This window comes from Lycium barbarum, chromosome 2 (genome assembly GCF_019175385.1).
Source record: "Lycium barbarum isolate Lr01 chromosome 2, ASM1917538v2, whole genome shotgun sequence".
Taxonomy (NCBI): domain Eukaryota; kingdom Viridiplantae; phylum Streptophyta; class Magnoliopsida; order Solanales; family Solanaceae; genus Lycium; species Lycium barbarum.
Genome location: NC_083338.1, coordinates 117,595,531 through 117,614,702, shown reverse-complemented (window position 1 = coordinate 117,614,702; position 19,172 = coordinate 117,595,531). Strand labels below are relative to the sequence as shown.

The window sequence follows — 19,172 nt, the reverse complement described above, 5'->3', positions numbered from 1 at the left end:
GACTAACTAGACTACCTAATTGAATATCCCTAAAGCAATTAGGAGCATTAAGAACACCCGAATATGGCTACAAGTGGTGTCGCCTATCCCTAGGTCGATTTCCATTAGATGAGGGTTAACGCCCCAAATTTTTGTTAATTAATCTTTCCCAATCCCGAGTTTGCCTCTTCCAAGTTTAAATCGAAATAAATGGGCAAGTCTTAGGGTTAGCTACTCCCTTAAGAATCATTCAAAATGAGATTAATTAAAGAAACAATAACCCACTTCATTAGGAATAAAATCATTCAACACATAAGCAAAACAAGAGATTCAATCCAAACTTAAACAATATATACTTCCATAAACAATGTTCGAGTATTGAAATGAAATACTACACACATAAATATTCAATACAAAACAAGGAATTGAAGAAAGGATTAAGAAATATCTCATTAAAGTGCTTCCAATCTTCTCCTCCAATGGTGTTGGTGAAACCTTAGCCTCCAAAACTTGATGAAAAACTGCCAAAGATATGTTTAGAAAACCCTAGTTGGCTTTTTATAGGAACTGGAATGGCAGAAATCGTCAAAGCCCAAGTTCTGGTTGAACTGGGCCGAAAATCCTTCTACGCGAACGCGCCATGTTGCTGCGCGAACGCGTGGAATCACGCTCTTTCTTAAGCGCGGCCGCGTGTCGTTCCTGCGCGAACGCGCATACTTAATAACGCGCGTTGGCGTGAACGCGTGGATGACCTGCGCGAACGCGCAGAGTAATTTTCCACCCAAAATTTCCAGAATGTCCAATTGTTTCCAGTTTTGCAGCTTTTTTTGCTTGTTTTCCACACTTAGGCTCTAGGGACCCCGTATTACCTGAAACATATTAAAAACCACGTAAAATAACATAGACTTGCTTAAAAAACAAGTAAAACTTATAGCCGAAAAGCGTCGATGGTGGCGTAAAATCACGCCACATCAATAAGCAACCCAAAATATGGAAAATCAATAGAGCATAATTGTCGTCAAACCAACTTTCAAGTCTTTCGCCACAACCCTAGAATTAAGAAGTTTAGCTACTTATGATTCTCAATGAACCAGAAGAATTCATGAATAATCTAGGGTTGAAAAAGATGAAAAATAAAATAAACCTAGAGAGAAGGTAATATGACGGCTTACAAGTCTTGGAATAATCCCAACAAGTCATTAATAAAGAACAAAATATCTATTTATAGTTTAGTGTTGTTAACCAAATAAAAGGGTCCTAATCCTACTTAAAATCAGACAATATTGGGCATTCCCGCGTTGGCCACGCGTCGCGGGTCCAACGCGGGGTCTTCAGTGAATTCAGCTCCTATTTGTGCTGAGTCCGCGACGCGGGCTCAACGCCTGATTGAGAAGTTCCTGTAGCTGATTCTTCTGTTAAGGGCACGCGACGTGGGTCCAACACCTGAGTGCCATCTCGTGTTACATCCGCGACGCGGGTGTGGCACAATTGTGCTTGATTCTTCTAGAAATTCACCTAAGTGTCCAAAGCTTCTCTCGTTCACTCGTGTACACAAGGTCACCTCCAGAATCAACCAAAACTGCTCGGTTTCCCGTCGTTTGTCTTCATCGTACCTAGATACATGAAATATAGCGACATAAGCTCAAATACGCGATTTCATCATATATTAGGCAATAAAATTCTTAGGAATGTAATGTAAAATGACACGAAACATGATATTTGTGCCAAATATCAAATTGCTACAAGATGAATAATCCTCCACATTTACCCCGTTTAATGCAGGTAACATTAACACTTGATATATAAAAAAAAAATTAAGAGGATAAAATTGCAGCGAAAATTATCATTTAATAGAAGTTTCTTTTTAAGAATAAAATTGTCAATCAATTTTCGATGGGCATTTTCGTAATTCAACTTTAAGCTTAGATTGTTCCCACTTTTACTATAACTAGTATCTGAACACGTGCGTTGCACGTGTATCTCATGCTACTTAGTATAAATGTTCACTATTATATTAGAATATGTTTGTGTCAAGTTACACGAAATTGGAAGGAAAAATAGATGCGCAAACTGATGAATGGTTAGCCTATAGAATAGAGTATGTATTGCCATTGCGAAATACAAATGTACTTGAAAATTGATTTCAAATGAACATGAAAGAATATCCTTCGTCAGGGTCATGAAAGTTGAATTTGAGCAGAAAGAAACTTTATTTAGTAGTACTTTGTACGCAATCAACTGTAGTGGTATCACTTTTTTTCACGTAGTTAAAATTCATTTTTGGGTTAATCATTATGTTTTATTTAATTTATTTACATCATTTTGATCATAGAATTTAATGCAACAATCACTGCTAGAAACAGAGGGTTTTCCCACCGACATTTAGTGGGAAATTTGTACTATAAAATATGATTTCCCACCGAACCAACTCACTGGGAAAACGCATGGTGGAACACAGGTTCTCATTAAAACGCTGGAAAACTTCATAATTTTTTTGTGTGAAAACACTACTATTTAGGTTTTTCACACCAACATTCAGTGAGAAATAGCCACTGAACATTTTTCAGTGGGAAATTCAATGGGAAAATGGAAATTTTTTAGTAGTGAATTAAAGTAATAATCGAACAACTTCAATTTTGCAATTCTTGTGATATAGTAACAGATATTCATCTTCAGAATTTTCTTGTTTCTTTTTTTTCAACAAATCACAATTTACATATGAGTATGAGCAATGCCAGTGGGGTTACAGATACTTAACGTCTAAAAGCTTTTGCCCTACTTATAATTAGAAACTCTACCTTCCTCTTTTTTATACTTCTAATATATTAAGTTGTGATCTAATAAAATTAATTGTACAGAAATTAGACCGACACATGCCTTCCTTAGGGTGTTTAGCAATTTCTTGGTGTACATCTGCAAAATAGTAAAATACTTAATGATTATTGGCATCAGAAAATTCAATTGATGTATATATATATATATATATATATATATATATATATATATATATGTTGCATTGTACATGTACCTTTTCTCTAATTTAAAATTATGAACATTTCATCAGTGAATTTAAATTTACAGCTTGTCTTCCGCTTACCTCATGAAATGTGAGCAGAGACAATTTGTTCAACTGAGAATTCTGTAGAATTTTTTCATATCTGTTGTTAAAAACAAAACAGGAAACTTCAGTAAGGAGATGGAATAAAACAGTAGATAATATCTTGCTAGGGATTTGGCGGTTTAGATACTTCAAAAGTATAAATTTGTGAGATGAACCAACATCACTTGCCACCGTTATGGCCAAATGAGAAGAACGAAAAAGCTTTGTGGTTAGTGGCAAAAATCAAGAATTTAACCAATGGATAAAATCTTGGACAAAGAAGACAAGGATTAAACAAAAAGTGCAGAAGTGAAGTGACATTTTATGGAAGGACACAGAGCATGTGAAAGGACTGCAAAGGATGCTATTAATGAAAGAAGCTAAAAAGGCCAATAAGTAAAACTCAATGAATATTGGAAGATGTAAAATTCCTTAATATATATCCGATTTAGTGTTTTTTTTTTTTTTTTTAAATGAAGGACAAAATCGTCATTCAGTTTTTTGATGGGCATTTTTGTAATCTAACTTTTAATTTCTTGGCTTTCCACTTTTAGTATAGTATGATAATATGAAGAGCAAAAAGACTACAAAATATAAAACGTGTCAATGAATATAACAAAAGCATAATTCTTTCATGCTCCTTTGTGTTTACCGTATTTTTCAAGTAATATTTTCTGTGCGGTACCAATACTAGTATTCATGAAAACAAAAGCAACCGTGAAGTATTATTTATTTATAGCATCAGAGGCGCTATGAAACAGAAGTACAACTATTTGTTTTATTACAGCAATCAAGTACCATATTTTACTCTACAAAAGAGCAAATATGACATTTCGCTAGTCCATGATATTGGAAAGTCTTATTTTCGGAGAGAGGAGGTTTCCTATCCCCGTCGTCTTGCTCGCCTTCTGTTTTTGTTGAGTCGGTCATGCAAGGACAGTCAGGGCAAAGACATTCAACTTTCTCATCAATTGAGCTAGTCATGCAAGAACAATCAGGGCAAGGACATTCAACCGTAGTTAGCAAATTTCTTGTTCTTGGTAAGTTTTAAGTTCACAGAGTATGTTTTGGCTAAGACGCTTGACTCAATGGTTCCAGGAGTTTCAACATGACTCTCAATCGACTCACTGGTGCTGAGATAGAAGCAAAGTGCAAAAACCATGAAAACCAAGGCCACTGAGATTTTCTTTGCCATCGACAAAAGTTTTTTATTAGTCCCATTGTAAAACTTATGCTATTGATGTGGTTGCTCAAAGCAATCAAATTTTTGACATTTATAGTGAAAACTGCTTAGACGTTAGCATTGTATAATTAGTACTAGCTGGGATATCTATATTGTACTAGAGCATATCCTTTTTGGAATTAGTGTTTCGGCTGTATTTTTCAGAAAATAATGTCAATTTCTCTTGGAAAGTTAAGATGGTATAGATGCCACCTATGGACAGAAAAAGCATCAATAGAAATGTGCCATATTTAGCTTCAAACTGATACAATGCCGTCTCAGTTTTAGATATTCCAAATAAATGGCTGCTTCTAAATTTTATTCGCCTTCCTTAACAGATTTATTGATGTCAGCAATAGATGCATGGTGTGTCTTAAACACTACCATCTATAACCCTTTCAAATGTTTGTAATTAAGAAATGAGTTTATCCCACGTTCATACCCTCCAAAAGTTTTATGAGTGTCGCATTATATTCACCAATTGGTTATAAAAGTTTAGTCCAGTAACTTGTTGATTGTTGTGTTTCTATAGCTTGCAAGCCTTTGATTGTCTCTGTTAACACTTAGGACTATCCATCTATGCAGTAAAAGTTCACAATCACTTAAAAAGAGCTTAGAATATCATTTAAGCAAAGAGAAGTATTGTTAATAGTTTAAGACATAATATTGTCTGAATATCTGTCATTTGCTGAACAAGGGAAATGGTTATCGAACAATTTCTGCTACTTGCTGTCCGTGAATAGACTTTTAGTTATTACTGTTGTTGAAAATGATATTCTTGTACTTCATAAGATTAAAAAAAGGAATTTTCAAATTGACAAAAATGCATTTCACCAAATAAGACTATTCACAACATGACAACAACAATATCAATTTTCAGAAAGTAGGCCATCATGAAGCCAGTTCCTCATCATCAAGAAAGCCTCTTCTGCATCTTTATCGTCTTCTAAAGATTGAGGCCGATGGGCAAAACCATGACCCCTTCCCTCAAAAACAACCATTTTGCAACCATTGACATTTTTTTGAACCTCCTTCAAGACATTCACTGGACAGAGTGGATCATTGTCACCTGCAATGAGTAGTAACGGAACCTCAATCTTGCTAGCAACAGATAAGTCGATCCGTGTGCCATAGAATGAGATCCCAACACCAAATTGAGAACCCTGGTCTTGAGCCAATATGTCTATTAATAGGTCACCTCCTAAGCAAAATCCGACGACACCAAACTTGTTTGATATTCCTGCAGCCACGAATTCATTGGCCATCCATTTTGTCGATGTGAAAATGTCTCTCACAACCTGTTGTTTGTCTACACCACCGAGCCATTTCTCAAACAAAGCCTGGGGTTCATCTTTTCTCCATGGATTGCCCCGAAACATATCTGGTACCAGGACACTGCAAAATTATTCAACAAATGACAGAAGGAATTCAATACAATTTCCAACTAAAAGGGTTTGACAAAACAAAGAAGCTGAATACAACATTACTAATATATTTAACTTGTACACTCCGACAATTTATAAATATTTTACATTAACAGTGTATTTATCATGTTACCTGCCTTATTTATCAGGTCACTAATCCCACCTTGTATGAACGTTTGATTAATAGTTACCATTAGGTGACCTGTTACTATAAAAAGAAGTCACACACATTATTGATATGCTACAAAGAGAATCAGCACCTAAAAGGAGAAATGCTGGTGACAGGAGGAGGGGAAAGAGTCGGAACTCAAGACAAAGAGACGATTGTCTAACATTAGGAACTCCTTCACTAGAGCAAGTTACGTTTGTATTATCTTATTTGTCATCTTAGTTGATCCTAGAACCAAACGGTAAAAACTTTTAGTTGGCCTTTGTTTGAAAATTTTGCAAACTCTGTTTGAGTTGTCTTGGAAAAACTCAAAAAACATTTTGCATACTGTCTTTGAAAATTTTCGAACAAATGCCTCCACATGCAGTATAGACATGTTAATGACTCGAGCTTTCTTTGGTTGGTTGCATCACTTTCTTTTGCACATGGTATGGAGTATGATAACCAAAGGAGGCACCTTTAAATAGAGAAGGCATAGCAGGAGTAGATGACTTACTTGTACCCATTGCATGCAACACGGTATGCAAAATCTCTGGTAGATGAGTCCTCAAATCCAAAGATATCAGATAACAGCAAAATGCCAGTACCATTATTGTTCTTTACAGCGTTGCAAAGATAAGCATCAATGCTATCAACTCCATCCCCAATTGAAAGTTCCACTCCGTTAACCAGTTCACAAGTCTCATCCTCTAATTTCACTTTGCAATTAAAGACACCGCATTTCTTAGGCTTTCTGAAGGATAACGAAATACCCCAACACTTCACATAGTTTCTCTGGACAATAACTGCAGCATGACAATCAGCCCTTTCTCGAGAACCATCAAACTAATTAAACCACACACTGTGTATTCTTTGGATCTACTAGGAAATATGGCATACTTCAAAGGAATGAAGATTTTCAGAACAACTTATCTTTTAATTAGAAGATTAGTACTTATTTCAAAAAGACGACGTAATTTACCAGTAATTTTAAATTTACATCATCTGTCCATTAACCCATTGCCTTTATTGACAATGGCCTCAATGGATAACTTACTGGATTGCTCAGAAAGTTCTCTTATTCTATTTTCCACTGTCAATAATATTCCAGCAGATATGGAAGAAGTCTTGGACCATTGGTTTAATCAAATTTTCTTGATAAAAAATACCAAAGTTTTTAACAGTGCAGATAAGATTGAAGTGCAAAACTAGTTCTTCCTCCAGGAATCTGGAGGGTAATAAGAATTTGTCTCATATTCAGTTTTCTATTATGGAAAGAGCATGGTCTCAACAATAAGAAGCGAGGCAAATACCAATTCCATAGGGTTCGCAATATTCATGAAAATGGAAGCAAACATGAAGCAGTATTATTTATTTATTAATAGCTTCTGAGGCGATGAAACAGAAGTGAAACTACTTATATTGTGTTACAGCAGTCAAGAACCACTATTTATTCTACATAAAAGCAAATATAACTTTTTTTTTTTGTTGTTTCAGAAAACCTTATGTTGGAAACTCTTATTTTTAAAGAGAAAAGGTTTCCTATCTTGTCGTCTTGTTCAATGGCCTTCTGTGTTCGTCGAGTCAGACATGCAAGAACAATCAGGGCAAGGACATTCAACTTTCTCATCAATTGAGCTAGTCATGCAAGAGCAATCAGGGCAAGGACATTCAACCGTAGTTAGCAAATTTCTTGTTCTTGGTAAGCTTAAATTCACAGAATATGTTTTGGCTAAGATGCCTGACTCAATGGTTCCCGAAGTTTCAACATGACTCTCACTCAACTCACTGGTGCTGAGACAGAAGCAAAGTGCAAAAACCATGAAAAGCAAGGCAACTGAGATTTTCTTCGCCATTGATTGAAAAATTTAAATTAGCCCCTCTGTAATACTTATGCTATTGATGTGGTTGCTCAAAACAATTAAATTGTTGAAATTTATAGTGATTTACAGCTTATAGTGTCTGATTTTAACATTGAATAATTAGTACTAGCTGGGATATCTATGTTGTATTAGGGTCTATGCTTCTTGGAATTAGTGTTTCCAAAGACAGTGATTTCTCTTGGAAAGTTAAGATGCCATCGGTGCCACCTATGGACAAAGGGGAATGTGGAGCATAAAAGAATTGGACAAATTGACAAGAAGATAAAACGAGAGTTCTCAGATTGATAACATCGACAGCAATCAAGAAATCACTAGTGGACTAAATCCCAAGATATAAATTTCCTTTCCTCCTCAAAACATCAACAACCCAATTTCCCTTTCCAATAAATTCACGAGTGACCAGAGGCGAATCTAGGACTGGTTCTATCGGTTCAACTAAACCAATTGCATATATCTATACACACGCGCGCGCACACACACACCCCTTCTTCCCAAGAAAATTAGTGAGAGGCAACATGCTACAAAGTGCAATCGAACCTATGATTCTTGACTTGAACAATATATGAAATTTAGTAAAAGTTTGAACAATATATAAAATTTAGTAAAAGTTTTACTCTACATATTTTTTACTAAGTTGTAACCACTACCACCCAGTCATAGTGAATTTAGTGCACTTTGCAATTACTGACAATCCTGAATTTAACTGTAGCATTATGGGTTATGAAGCTAAATACTTATGGCAAAGTCAGAAAAAACCTACCGAAAGTGAAATATGAAAACGAGCATCAAGTGGTGGCAAGAATGTCCCCCTTCTTTTAAGGAGGCTGCTGCTGGTACCTGCAGCTGTTGGAGCTGTCAACAGAAGGGCTGAGTCCATTCTTCCAACTCTCTATTATGGTAAGCAAGTGAAGATATTAATAAATGTGCCAAATACAGAGAGGAAACAAGAAAGGTGACTAGTGGACAATAATAATGCATGGCATGGGGAAAATATCTTTGCCTTCAACAATTAGAGCCTCAAATGTTAAATATCTCTTTGTTTTGTCTTCTTTCTTTGGCAACAAGGACCTCAAGCCTCATAATTGCACAAACTATACTCAATGTGTCTTTTCCTTTCTTTTTCTTTTTTTTCACCTCATTGACCCAATGCTAAAATTTTGCCTATTTGAGTTTGACGAAGTATATCAGCTTCTAAAATAAAGATAGCATAATTGGGGTATTTTTCCATATGCTTAAGCCTTGATGGGTAGAGTTACTCAACACTTATGCTGATGGGATAGTCAAATGCTGGTTGGAGTAACAAGTATATGATGCAATAGCAGAACTACACGCAAACCGGCCCGGGCACCACAGTTAAATAAAATGATAATTTTGATGGCTAACTTAAAAATAGTCTTAACCCCGGAATAATAGGAAGGAGGATTAAAAAAAGTAGCCTTTTTAAGATACTTTCAACCATAGCGAAACAAAATCATCTTCTCATAATTTTCCCTAATAAACACTAACACCTAGTAGCAAAGGTACTCCTGAGAACCATAAAAGTCAGACTAAAATAATTTGCAACTTAATTGTCTTTCATTCACTAAACATTTCCTCGACAAGGATTCGAACAAGTTCAAAGAAGATGCAAGGATAACAAAATTCACAGCAGGAACAATTGTAAGCTTCTTCAAAGCCATATTCAATTAAAGCAAATCCAAGGTATAAATACATATAATTGTAATACACCAGCTCTTTGCTAAATAAACCAAGTAAATCAAATACGTTATTCCTTTGTGAATATTACATACTATCTGTTCCTTGAAATGCCAAAGACTTGCTTATATACAGTGGACAAATGATATTAGGAATCCTAATAACTGCCCTTGTTTTCTTGATGAAACTGTTGAGGCTCTTCTTTCAACTAGAAGATGCATAGACTGAGCTGTAACCTCTATCGACAAACATTTATTCGTCTTCCTTGAGCATCCTTTCCCAACAAATATATACACGATCTTTTGCCAAACAAATATACACGTGACCATGTCATGATTTCTATACAGCATCTCTTCGTTCAACCAAATTTAGTGTGCTACCAGGACCCTAGTTCAGCATTTCATGCAAAGTTTCATGTTCCAGATAGGAACCTGTTCAGCAATTCGTTCATAACCGGGAATCTAAAGATTGAATTGCAAGCTTGGCTGCTACCAACGAAATATTTTGTTGCACATATCCTATGGAATCTTCGAGCCTCTCTAGGGTATCCTTGATGTCCATTGCTCTCAACTTCTTTTTTTGCAGCTTCAGCAATTCTGACTGAGATGATCCTATGAAAAGGCAAAGATAATGCAAGATCGAAAATAAGGAACATACATATTTGATCATCAATTTGCTTTCCCGAATGCATCTTATGGTTTCTACCATTACAGTCCATAACTACATATGCATGCTACATCTTGTACCATTTAGTGAAGTACCCAATTGCAGATCTAATGCGCGCAACTTGCAATATTTGGGACATAAGGATTACCCCTTTTGGTTGAGAAAATTTGCGACAAGTAACACCAAGGATCTTGTTTCTCTTTTGTTCAACATAGAAACAAGAATGGAGAAGATTTTTTGATAAGGTAAAAGTTTTATTAATAAAAAGTACCCAGGAGATATATTTCTTGCTACTAAATATAGTCCCTTTGCTTGTCCCAGCTCCCTATGCTATATGAAAGTTGGGATCTTTCTTAAGCTATTTCTCCTTTGTCTAGGCACAGATCCAAATATAGTTTTTGGTAAACAGAATCACAAAGAAAAAGGAATGACAAATGAGAGCATTGATGTTCATTTGAAAACTCTGGAACTACTATTTTACTGTTACATTCCTTAAAGTATTGCGTTGATTTTCTCTAACCCGAAATAAACTTGTTTAATATAATAATTTGCTATACCGATCAAGTTTCTTACTTCTTCTGGTTTTGACTTCTAAAATACGAAACTTTTTAAGAGGAAGGAAGAAGGTAAACAATGATCCCATCGGAAAAGATGAAGCTTTCAGGGGAACTTCTTTTTCTGTTAGTCTTATTCTTTTGTTTTTAATTTTGTTTACTAACTTGTCTTTTTCTTATTGGTTTAATTTGTCCAGTCAATGTCAAGTGACATTCACGAACTTAAGTCTGTTTGGTGTTGTCAAAAATGTGTTTTGTAGGCACATATATGATGAAGTTGGAGTGTTCAATAGGTACTAGCAATAGTTGAGGTGCCAAAATGAAAAAAAAGGGAGAAGTTTAAGGGGCCACATATGCATTAAGCTATTTTTTAGGCAAGTGGGATAGTAATGAAATCATAAGGGGGTAGAAATGGATAATTATTAGGTGAAAGGGGGCATTTTGTGTTGTTTTCCCTATATTTGGCCCTATTCTTATTGTTAATTTAATAAATTGTGATTCAAGTGCACGAAAGTGGATAGTTACTATACTATAAAGGTGTAACACCCCGTACCTTTAACCTAAGCTTTGACCATGATTCTAGACTTAGAAAACCAGATAAAGAATATGGGAATTGGAATTTTCTCTTCAGTTGTCAGAGGGGGGTTTACGCCCCAGAACACGGACCGTATTTCAGTATATGGCCCAGTGTTTTGGACAGCACGCAGCGACAAAAGGCGACAAGGGCCTGCCTCGCCTTAAGGCGAGGCGCTCGCCTTTTTGAAGTGCGGCGCCAATAAATACAAAAAAATTAAAATAATTGCATATATAAATAATCAAAATCTCACTAGCAATAACATATTAGCAAATATTTCAATTCAAAAATTAAAAGTAGATAGTAGATACTAAAAGTTTAGAACTTGAATGAGTCAATGACTCAATAATTATTGAACTGAAAAAACAGAGGAGAAAATACAGTCACTGCCTCACTGGCAGTTGAGAAAAAAAAAAACAGAGGAGAAAATAGAAAAAGAAAAAAACAGAGGAGAAAAAGAAGAAGAGAATAGGAGGAAAAAAAATTGCAGAAGTCGCCGGAAACAGAGGAGGAGTCGCCGGAAAAAAAAGAAGAAGAAGCAGAAGAAGAAAACAGAGGAGGAAGAAAGAAGAAGAACTGAAGAAGAAGAAGAAGAAGAAGAAGAAGAAGAAGAAGAAGAAGAAGAAGAAGGAGGAGGAGGAGAAAGAGAGCGTACGTGAAAAGCTTGAAGGAGAAGAGAGGCAAAAAAAAACCCTAGCCGTTGTTTTCATTTAAGTCTTCAACTTTTAATTGCTTTTTTTTTTCTTTTAAATACCCACTGTCGCCTCGCCACAACTGGCGCCTCGCCTCGGCGCCATTAGCGCCTTTGGCTCGCCTTTTGAAGGTGAGCTCGCCACAGCCCTAAAAGGCAGCAGAGCCACGCCTCTCGCCTTTGGCGAGATGGCGCTCGCCTTTCACAACACTGATATGGTCCGTATTTCAAATCGTAAGTTGGCATCAAGATCACTGGGCATTCTGGAATTTGGCTTGAGGGATATACATTGTTAAATACGAACCGTATTTAACAATGTGATTGGAATTTGGGAAAACTTCCTTAATGAAAGTTGTAGATCTTTGAAATACCTTTCTAACGGTATATTATGGGGGTCAAATGGACATCTGTGCAAAGAGTTATGACCATTTTACTGAAGAGTCACAGAGCAGTCCGAACAAAATACGGACTGAAATACGGCCCGTCTTTCAAAATACGGCCAGTATTTTGTCGGGCGTAAAATTTAATGTTCCAGAACAGTATATATTCGTTCATATCAGTCCAAATCATTATTTTTCATTCCTTCAAGCCCTAGAACGAACTCCTACCCTCTTCCATCATCAAGAACATCAAGGTAAGCCTATTCTAATCATTCCAAGTCAATTCTAATATATATATCCTTGTAATCTAAACAAGAAATCATCATTCCTAACCTAGGGTTTTCAAGAAAACCCATCTCAAGATTCAAGATTCAAGATTTTGGAAATCTTCTTCAAAGTTCAAGTCTTTAATTCAAGTTTTGGAGCGATTAAGGTATGTAGGGTTGATATCTACGTGTTGGAACATCATTGATCTTCCCCACGCTTCTTCTTCCATAAAGTATGAAGCTTTACGAAAACTAGGGTTTTTAACCATGTTCATGATAACCCTAGGTCCATGCCCCATGTTATATTATGTATTAAATTGTCATAAATACTTTTTTTTTTTTTTTGACTAGCACCGGGTGTCCGAGTCTCTTTGAGCCCCGACTAATCCCGGGGGTGCACAGGCCCTCGGCAAGGAGTTTCCCGCAAGTGCACCACGGTTAATTCAGGGTTTCCCCAGTCCGATGGCCCCCAGAAATTGTTTGCACCCAGCGGGTTTCGAACTTGAGACCTTGAAGGGGAGCACCCCAAGGCTCAAGTCAATTGCCACCAGGCCAACCCCTGAGGGTTAAAATTGTCATAAATACTTCATTGTGTTCTTGATACATCATTATGATTATTGAGAATCTGTCCGTAATCCATGAAAACCCATACCTTGCATTCCATGGGTTCTTGCATGCAAGTTTATGAACTATTATGATATTTTCAAGAAAAGCTATATATGTTTTATAAGTTCATGCAAGAATAATACGAATGATATCCATGTACATGCAAGTTATGATTCATGAAAAGCCATGGGCAGCAAGTGCCACTTATTTTTCATGTTCATGTTTTTGGGAGTTGCATTAATTACCGAGAAGGCTTCAAACAGCCTGAAACTACGTAGCCACCGTAGGATAAGGATCGCTCCACCCATGCTTAGGACGATCTCTCATAATGACTGGATCCTTTCATAATATTATTAAATCTCATGTCCTTAGCAAGCTATGAGTGTTCTGCCGGTAGGACGCAAGTACCAGACCATGTTGTCGGTTATATTTACTGCTCTCCCTACTCACGATACTTTACACATGTTATATATGTATATGTACTCATGTTCGTGATCATGTTTCAGTTCAGTCTCTATTATGTTATTTCCATGTCCCATGTTATTTCATTCAGTTGCTTTACATACAGTTTATTCAATGTGCTGACATTCCCTTTTATTGCCCGGGGGTCTGCATATTTACAGGACGCCACATCTGCTCAGTAGGATTCGCTCGTATCAGCTTATTGGTGAGCCCCATCTCATTCGGGGTTTCAGTCAGTTATCTTTATTTTATTAGTTATGCATTTAAAGGTATGCTGGGGGCCTTGTCCCAGCAAGTACGTTTTCCAGTCAAGACTCATGATTAGAGGTTTCATAGACTAGTCAGTTTAGTTATGTTAGACATGCAAGGTGTTTAGCCATCTTTGGCACAACTCATGTTATTTCCGCATTCATGTTTTAAACCAGTATTTTATAAATGTTATTATTCTCATGTTTTATAAAAGCTCATCACATTCATGTTATATTTCCGCTCATGTATGTCTCATGATGATTCAACAAGCTATGTGGTTCGCTTGGTCACATGCAGTATGACACCGAGTGCCGTGTTTCGCCCAGGCCATGGGTCGGGGCGTGACAAAGTTTGGTATCGGAGCCCGGTTCAAGTGTCTTAAAGAGTCTATTAAACCGTGTCCAGTGGGGTTACTTTTATATGTGTGAGGGCTCCATACATATAAATAGTTGACCACCAAGACATTCAGGATTCTCTCACTTCTTTCATACTCTAGATCGTGCAGTTAGAGCAGTACTTCAGGAATTCTTCTAACTCATGCGAATTTCGCATTTCAGAAAATGCCTGCAAAAAAGAAATACACCAGGAAAACTACAACTACTAGCCAGAGGACTACTACTGAGGCGGCTCAAGAAGAAGACATCCCAACCCAGACAGCAGTCCCAACTGCTTCAGAGCCAGCAGTCCCAACTGCTCCTATAGCTACACCTCCTAACACTTCGGACATGGAAGTTAGAGGAGCCATCTAGCTGCTTACTCAGATCGTTGCCAACCAGGCGCAGCGACAAGAATTGGCCCCTAGCTTGGGTGCTAGTGGTGGGTCAAATAGTTCAAGAACTGAGGAATTCTTGCGGATGAAACCTCCAACTTTCACAGGGACTAAGGCTGAGGAGGATCCGCAGAACTATATTGATGGGCTGCAGAAAGTGTTTCGTATTATGCATGTCACTGAGACAGGGGCAGCAGAGTTTGGTGCTTTTCAGCTGCAGGATGTTGCTCATATTTGGTATGAGACATGGGAACAATCTCAAGGAAGGATGCATCTTCTGCTACTTGGGACAAGTTCGTTGACGCTTTCCTTGACCACTTCATGCCTATCGAGGTCCGAGAAGCAAAGGCTATGGAATTTGAGAGGTTGAGGCAGGGTAACTTGACCGTTCAAGAGTACTATCTCAAATTTATTTCATTGTCCAGATATGCTCCTCACATGGTTCCCGACATGAGGGCAATGGTTAGAAGATTTGTACTGGGGTTGAAACTCGAATTGTACAGAGATGCCAAGACTGTTGCTCAGAATGATAAGATGACTATCTCTAAGATCTTGGCATTTGTGCAAGGTAATGAAGCTGCACTGAAGGAAAAGGAAGCTCTGCAGAAACAAAAGGATAAAGAATTCAACAAGAGAGCTAAATCTTCAGGTAACTTTAGTCAGGAGGAGGTAGGCAATTCTTTAAGAACAGGTCAGCAGGACCTGCTCTATCCACAGCAAGTGCCTCAGTCCCTAAGTTCCGAAATGACAAGAAGCAGAACTTCAGACCATCAAGTTCTTATTCTCAGGCTAATATGGGTCAATCAGCCTGGAGTTTAATATATGCGGACTATCAGCTTTCGAATTAATAAAACTATGCAGCAGTTTGAAGAAACTAATCTGAAATATTGCACTTCCCATTTATAGTTAGTTATAGATCCAAGCCTGACCTGTAATAGAAACATGCTACTAATCCATTAAGAAGCTGTCAAATACCTTGGACTCAAATGAGGTTTATACATAATGCATAGATATACTTGGAGACTGAATACTTACCAGAAACAGGTTGCAGTGCTGCAAAGGATACGAGCTCAGCGAAAGGTGGAATGAAGCTGTTGTCACAATCCAGAACAGGTGTCTTCTCAGACCATCTCAAAGAGTTTGCAGTTAAAGTTTGCAATAAAGCTTCCTGAGGAGCCTGAAGAAATATATGCTAATTAAGTTTTTACATTTTGAGCCCACCCCCAAGTGAACTCAACCTTTCATTGCCGAAACTTTGTTATAGATCAAGTAAATGTGCAACATGAATGAACCTATGCTATTTTGTTTAACAATTCTGGACAAAAAGAAAGAACCACTGAGAGAACATATAACAAGATAAAAGTATCTTCTGAACTTTCACAGAAGGAAGAAGAATACAGAATAAGTTAAACAAGAAATAGAATAAATTAAACAAGATGGACCAACGAAATAGCATCAAAGCCTAAGAGATGTGCATTTGTCACAATGTACTTCAAGACAACAGATAAAAAATTTGAAACTTTTAGATAGTGCAATGCTTTCCGAAGACAAATAGACTGACACACAGAGAGAAGAGAGAAGGGAGAAAGGAGAACCTTCAGCTTTATTTCCAAGCTATTCAAACTTCGGAGAGCTTCTTTAATCTCCAAAACTTTGGAACTTAGTTCTGCATTGCTGTGTGGGATGTTGTCCAGCAATGGTATGACTGCACCTGTCAAGTACGGTTCTGCCTACAAATTATGTCAAAGTGAAGACCTGCTTGGATATTCTGATTGTGAGCATAAGAGCGTCTATAATTCTTAAGTCAATATTCATGGCGAATGACTGCTGACAGAAACAGAAAGTAAAGATTCTATGCTACTTATAAGCTCCTATGCCATTAAATAACTTACTCGGATGTCGTAAGTACCTAGTATTTATAAAAGCTCAAAATCGAATTGCCCTTCATCACTAAGCTGAACATTGATAAGATACAATGGTCATTAATCGATCTATATCCTACTTTTTGACAATTTTTAGTATTAACACTTAAACTGACAAACCAAAATGTTCTGGGAAAAAAGGAGCACACATGTAGTAGCATTCCATGCCTCTGGTTTCTTAAATGTTACTGCCTAGCAGAAACATACGTTGCACATAACTGACAAAGAGTAAAGCTAACTTTATCTGTAGAAAGTCACTAGTCCAACTCCATTTTTATTACGGTACAGTAAATATAATATGCAATATAAAATAGAGTCATTTAGTAGAAACTCCTCATTCCAACTCCTTTGAAGTGGTTAAAAAGGTTGAATGATTCTCTATGCCACCAGGTTGTCTAGTTAGAAAAATTTGTCAGCTACCATATAGGAGAGTTGTCATGTCGGGTTCTTAGTTCTTACAATAGCATACTGGAGAGATGAGATATTGTGTTAATTAACTTACAAGCTAGAAAGGCATTATTTGGAATATAAAACATTTAGAAGAACCTATAATTTAGCGACAGAGAGCTTACCTGTTCAAATTTCAGAATTTTGACACGGCCTATACCCCTAATAGAGACCAATGCACCAATCTCCAATTGCTCAACCTGCACAACATAGTGAAGATCTCATTTATTGTGAGTTTTGTTTGATAATTATAACAGCAGAGTAAGAAACTTCACTTTCTCTATTGCGACCAAGCAACCGTATCTGGCAGCAAAAGATGCTTCTCCTGATGTATCATTGATGGCTATAGGATCTAGAACAAAGTGCACAAACAACTTCTTCTTCTTGAAAAGAGACTGCAGCAATGAACACGAGAAAAAACTGGGGTTAATGTAGAATGTTTTGAAAGTCATTGCTCATCAAAATTATAAGTTCATGAGAATATGATCGATCAATTGCTTCTCTTCCCAAATTTCCAACAATATCTATTTCACATTTTGTACCAATAACCCTCTCATGCAAAGATAAATAGTTCCAGGTTTGCGACCCAAGTATATTGTGAAGGGATCAAATAGTATGAAAATTGTTTTTGAAGCAATCATTAGTGCAGAAAGCTCATAGCTGTTTTATCTAGATAGTTATGTAGGCATAAGCAATGAGTTATTTGTGTATATACACAGATTAATTTGAGGATTATAGAATGTTAAAAGAAGTTACTAAGCCATTATCCTTATCACATATGAAGATGAAAAAAGTTTATGTATGTTGTACCTGCTCTAAGAGTGCCAAGTATCTTGCTTCATACAAATGTAGTGTCTTTGTCTCTGAAGGAACTAATACCTGCATAACAAAGAGTGACTGTGTTTAGCTTGAGCTTCCTATTGGTTGCAAACTTGACCAAGAAAAGTACCTAACCTCTCAAATTTACTCCAACATTTTTCATAGCTTTAATATGAGTTAATGGTAAAGAACACACGAAATATCATTTTTTCGTGAGTTTCACACCCCCAACTATCATTGTTCGTTCTTCCTACCTGAACTATCACCATCTATTTATTAAAACACACCTCGAAGCTGATTAGACCAACTATCAGTTGTTCTCTTTTTTCTACCTGAACTAACACGTACGTGTGGTTTAAGTCTACATAGATGGTAATAGTTCAGGTAGGAAATGGAAGTGATTTGAGCATTATCTCCTTTAATATACATATTCAAGAAAAGACCACAGAAATAGATAGATAAGCATGATACAATAGTGGGAGAAAACCCAAAAAAGAAAGAAAAAGAGAACCCCAGATAAGAAAATAATACAGTAAAATAATTAAGGTTCACCTGGTCAATAGGGAAAGGAAGAAGTGGAAGCTCTGAGGAGGAAGCACAAGTGACAAAATGGCGGCGTTTGTGAAGAGAATGAAATGAGAGAGAAGAGTGCAGCAATTGTGCTGTGCTTCTGGAGAAGGAGGGATGAAATGTTGATGGCTGAGGAAAGGATAAGCTCAAATTCATCATCACTGCCTCTCTAGTGTTTCACTCTGATAGCTCGTTCTTGAATATGAGGCATCAAGAACCATTATACCTTGTGTCCAATTTTGTTACTAAGAATTTAATTTTTCTATGTATAATAATATACTACATATTTCTTTATTAGTTTATTAATGCTAGTAAAGAAAATGACTCTTTCCATTAAACCCGTCAACCGGTTCAAACCGGACCGGACCGGACCGGTAACCGGTTACGGAACCGGCCGGTTTCGGTTTACCGGTTTGAAACCCCAAACCAGAACCGGTCCGGTTCAAACAGTCCAAAACCCTTTTTTTTTGTATTTTATATATATATATATATATTATAGTATTTATTAGTATATTGTAGGTATATTTACATATGTTATATAAGTTTATAAGTAAAGTTTAAATATTTACTGACTAACAGGCTAACAGCAAGTCAGCAATACAGAATATACGTGTGTGTATATATATATTAAGTTATATGCTTAAGTTATAGTGTTATACTACATATACCTAAAATATAGTAAGAATATACTTATATATATATCAATATACTTAGGTTATATAACTTATATATATATATAGATATAT

At 36.6% G+C, this 19,172-nt stretch overlaps 2 protein-coding genes across 2 annotated transcripts; both read right to left on the bottom strand.

The window, feature by feature from the left end:
- Nucleotides 1–5,033: 5,033 nt before the first annotated feature.
- Nucleotides 5,034–8,734, bottom strand: LOC132626894 (uncharacterized). The gene is made up of 3 exons (XM_060341923.1): nucleotides 8,517–8,734; nucleotides 6,391–6,668; nucleotides 5,034–5,696 (listed from the first exon to the last, which is right to left on the bottom strand). The coding sequence occupies exons 1-3, from the start codon at nucleotides 8,631–8,633 to the stop codon at nucleotides 5,171–5,173; spliced, it is 921 nt and encodes a 306-aa protein (XP_060197906.1). The 5' UTR covers nucleotides 8,634–8,734; the 3' UTR covers nucleotides 5,034–5,170.
- A 687-nt stretch (nucleotides 8,735–9,421) lies between these two features.
- Nucleotides 9,422–18,669, bottom strand: LOC132626895 (uncharacterized). The gene is made up of 7 exons (XM_060341924.1): nucleotides 18,409–18,669; nucleotides 17,848–17,916; nucleotides 17,313–17,432; nucleotides 17,163–17,237; nucleotides 16,264–16,398; nucleotides 15,704–15,845; nucleotides 9,422–10,062 (listed from the first exon to the last, which is right to left on the bottom strand). The coding sequence occupies exons 1-7, from the start codon at nucleotides 18,583–18,585 to the stop codon at nucleotides 9,899–9,901; spliced, it is 882 nt and encodes a 293-aa protein (XP_060197907.1). The 5' UTR covers nucleotides 18,586–18,669; the 3' UTR covers nucleotides 9,422–9,898.
- Between the last annotated feature and the right edge of the window lie 503 nt (nucleotides 18,670–19,172).

Coding starts and splice junctions, on each gene's coding strand:
- LOC132626894 (XM_060341923.1), bottom strand. CDS start 8,633: ATGGACTCAGCCCTTCTGTTGACAGCTCCAACAGCTGCAGGTACCAGC. Junction 6,669..8,516: donor GTTTTCATATTTCACTTTCG/GTAGGTTTTTTC, acceptor GTTATTGTCCAG/AGAAACTATGTGAAGTGTTG. Junction 5,697..6,390: donor GTTGCATGCAATGGGTACAA/GTAAGTCATCTA, acceptor ATAATTTTGCAG/TGTCCTGGTACCAGATATGT.
- LOC132626895 (XM_060341924.1), bottom strand. CDS start 18,585: ATGATGAATTTGAGCTTATCCTTTCCTCAGCCATCAACATTTCATCCC. Junction 17,917..18,408: donor TTCCTTTCCCTATTGACCAG/GTGAACCTTAAT, acceptor TTTGTTATGCAG/GTATTAGTTCCTTCAGAGAC. Junction 10,063..15,703: donor AGCACTGCAACCTGTTTCTG/GTAAGTATTCAG, acceptor GCCTTTTCATAG/GATCATCTCAGTCAGAATTG.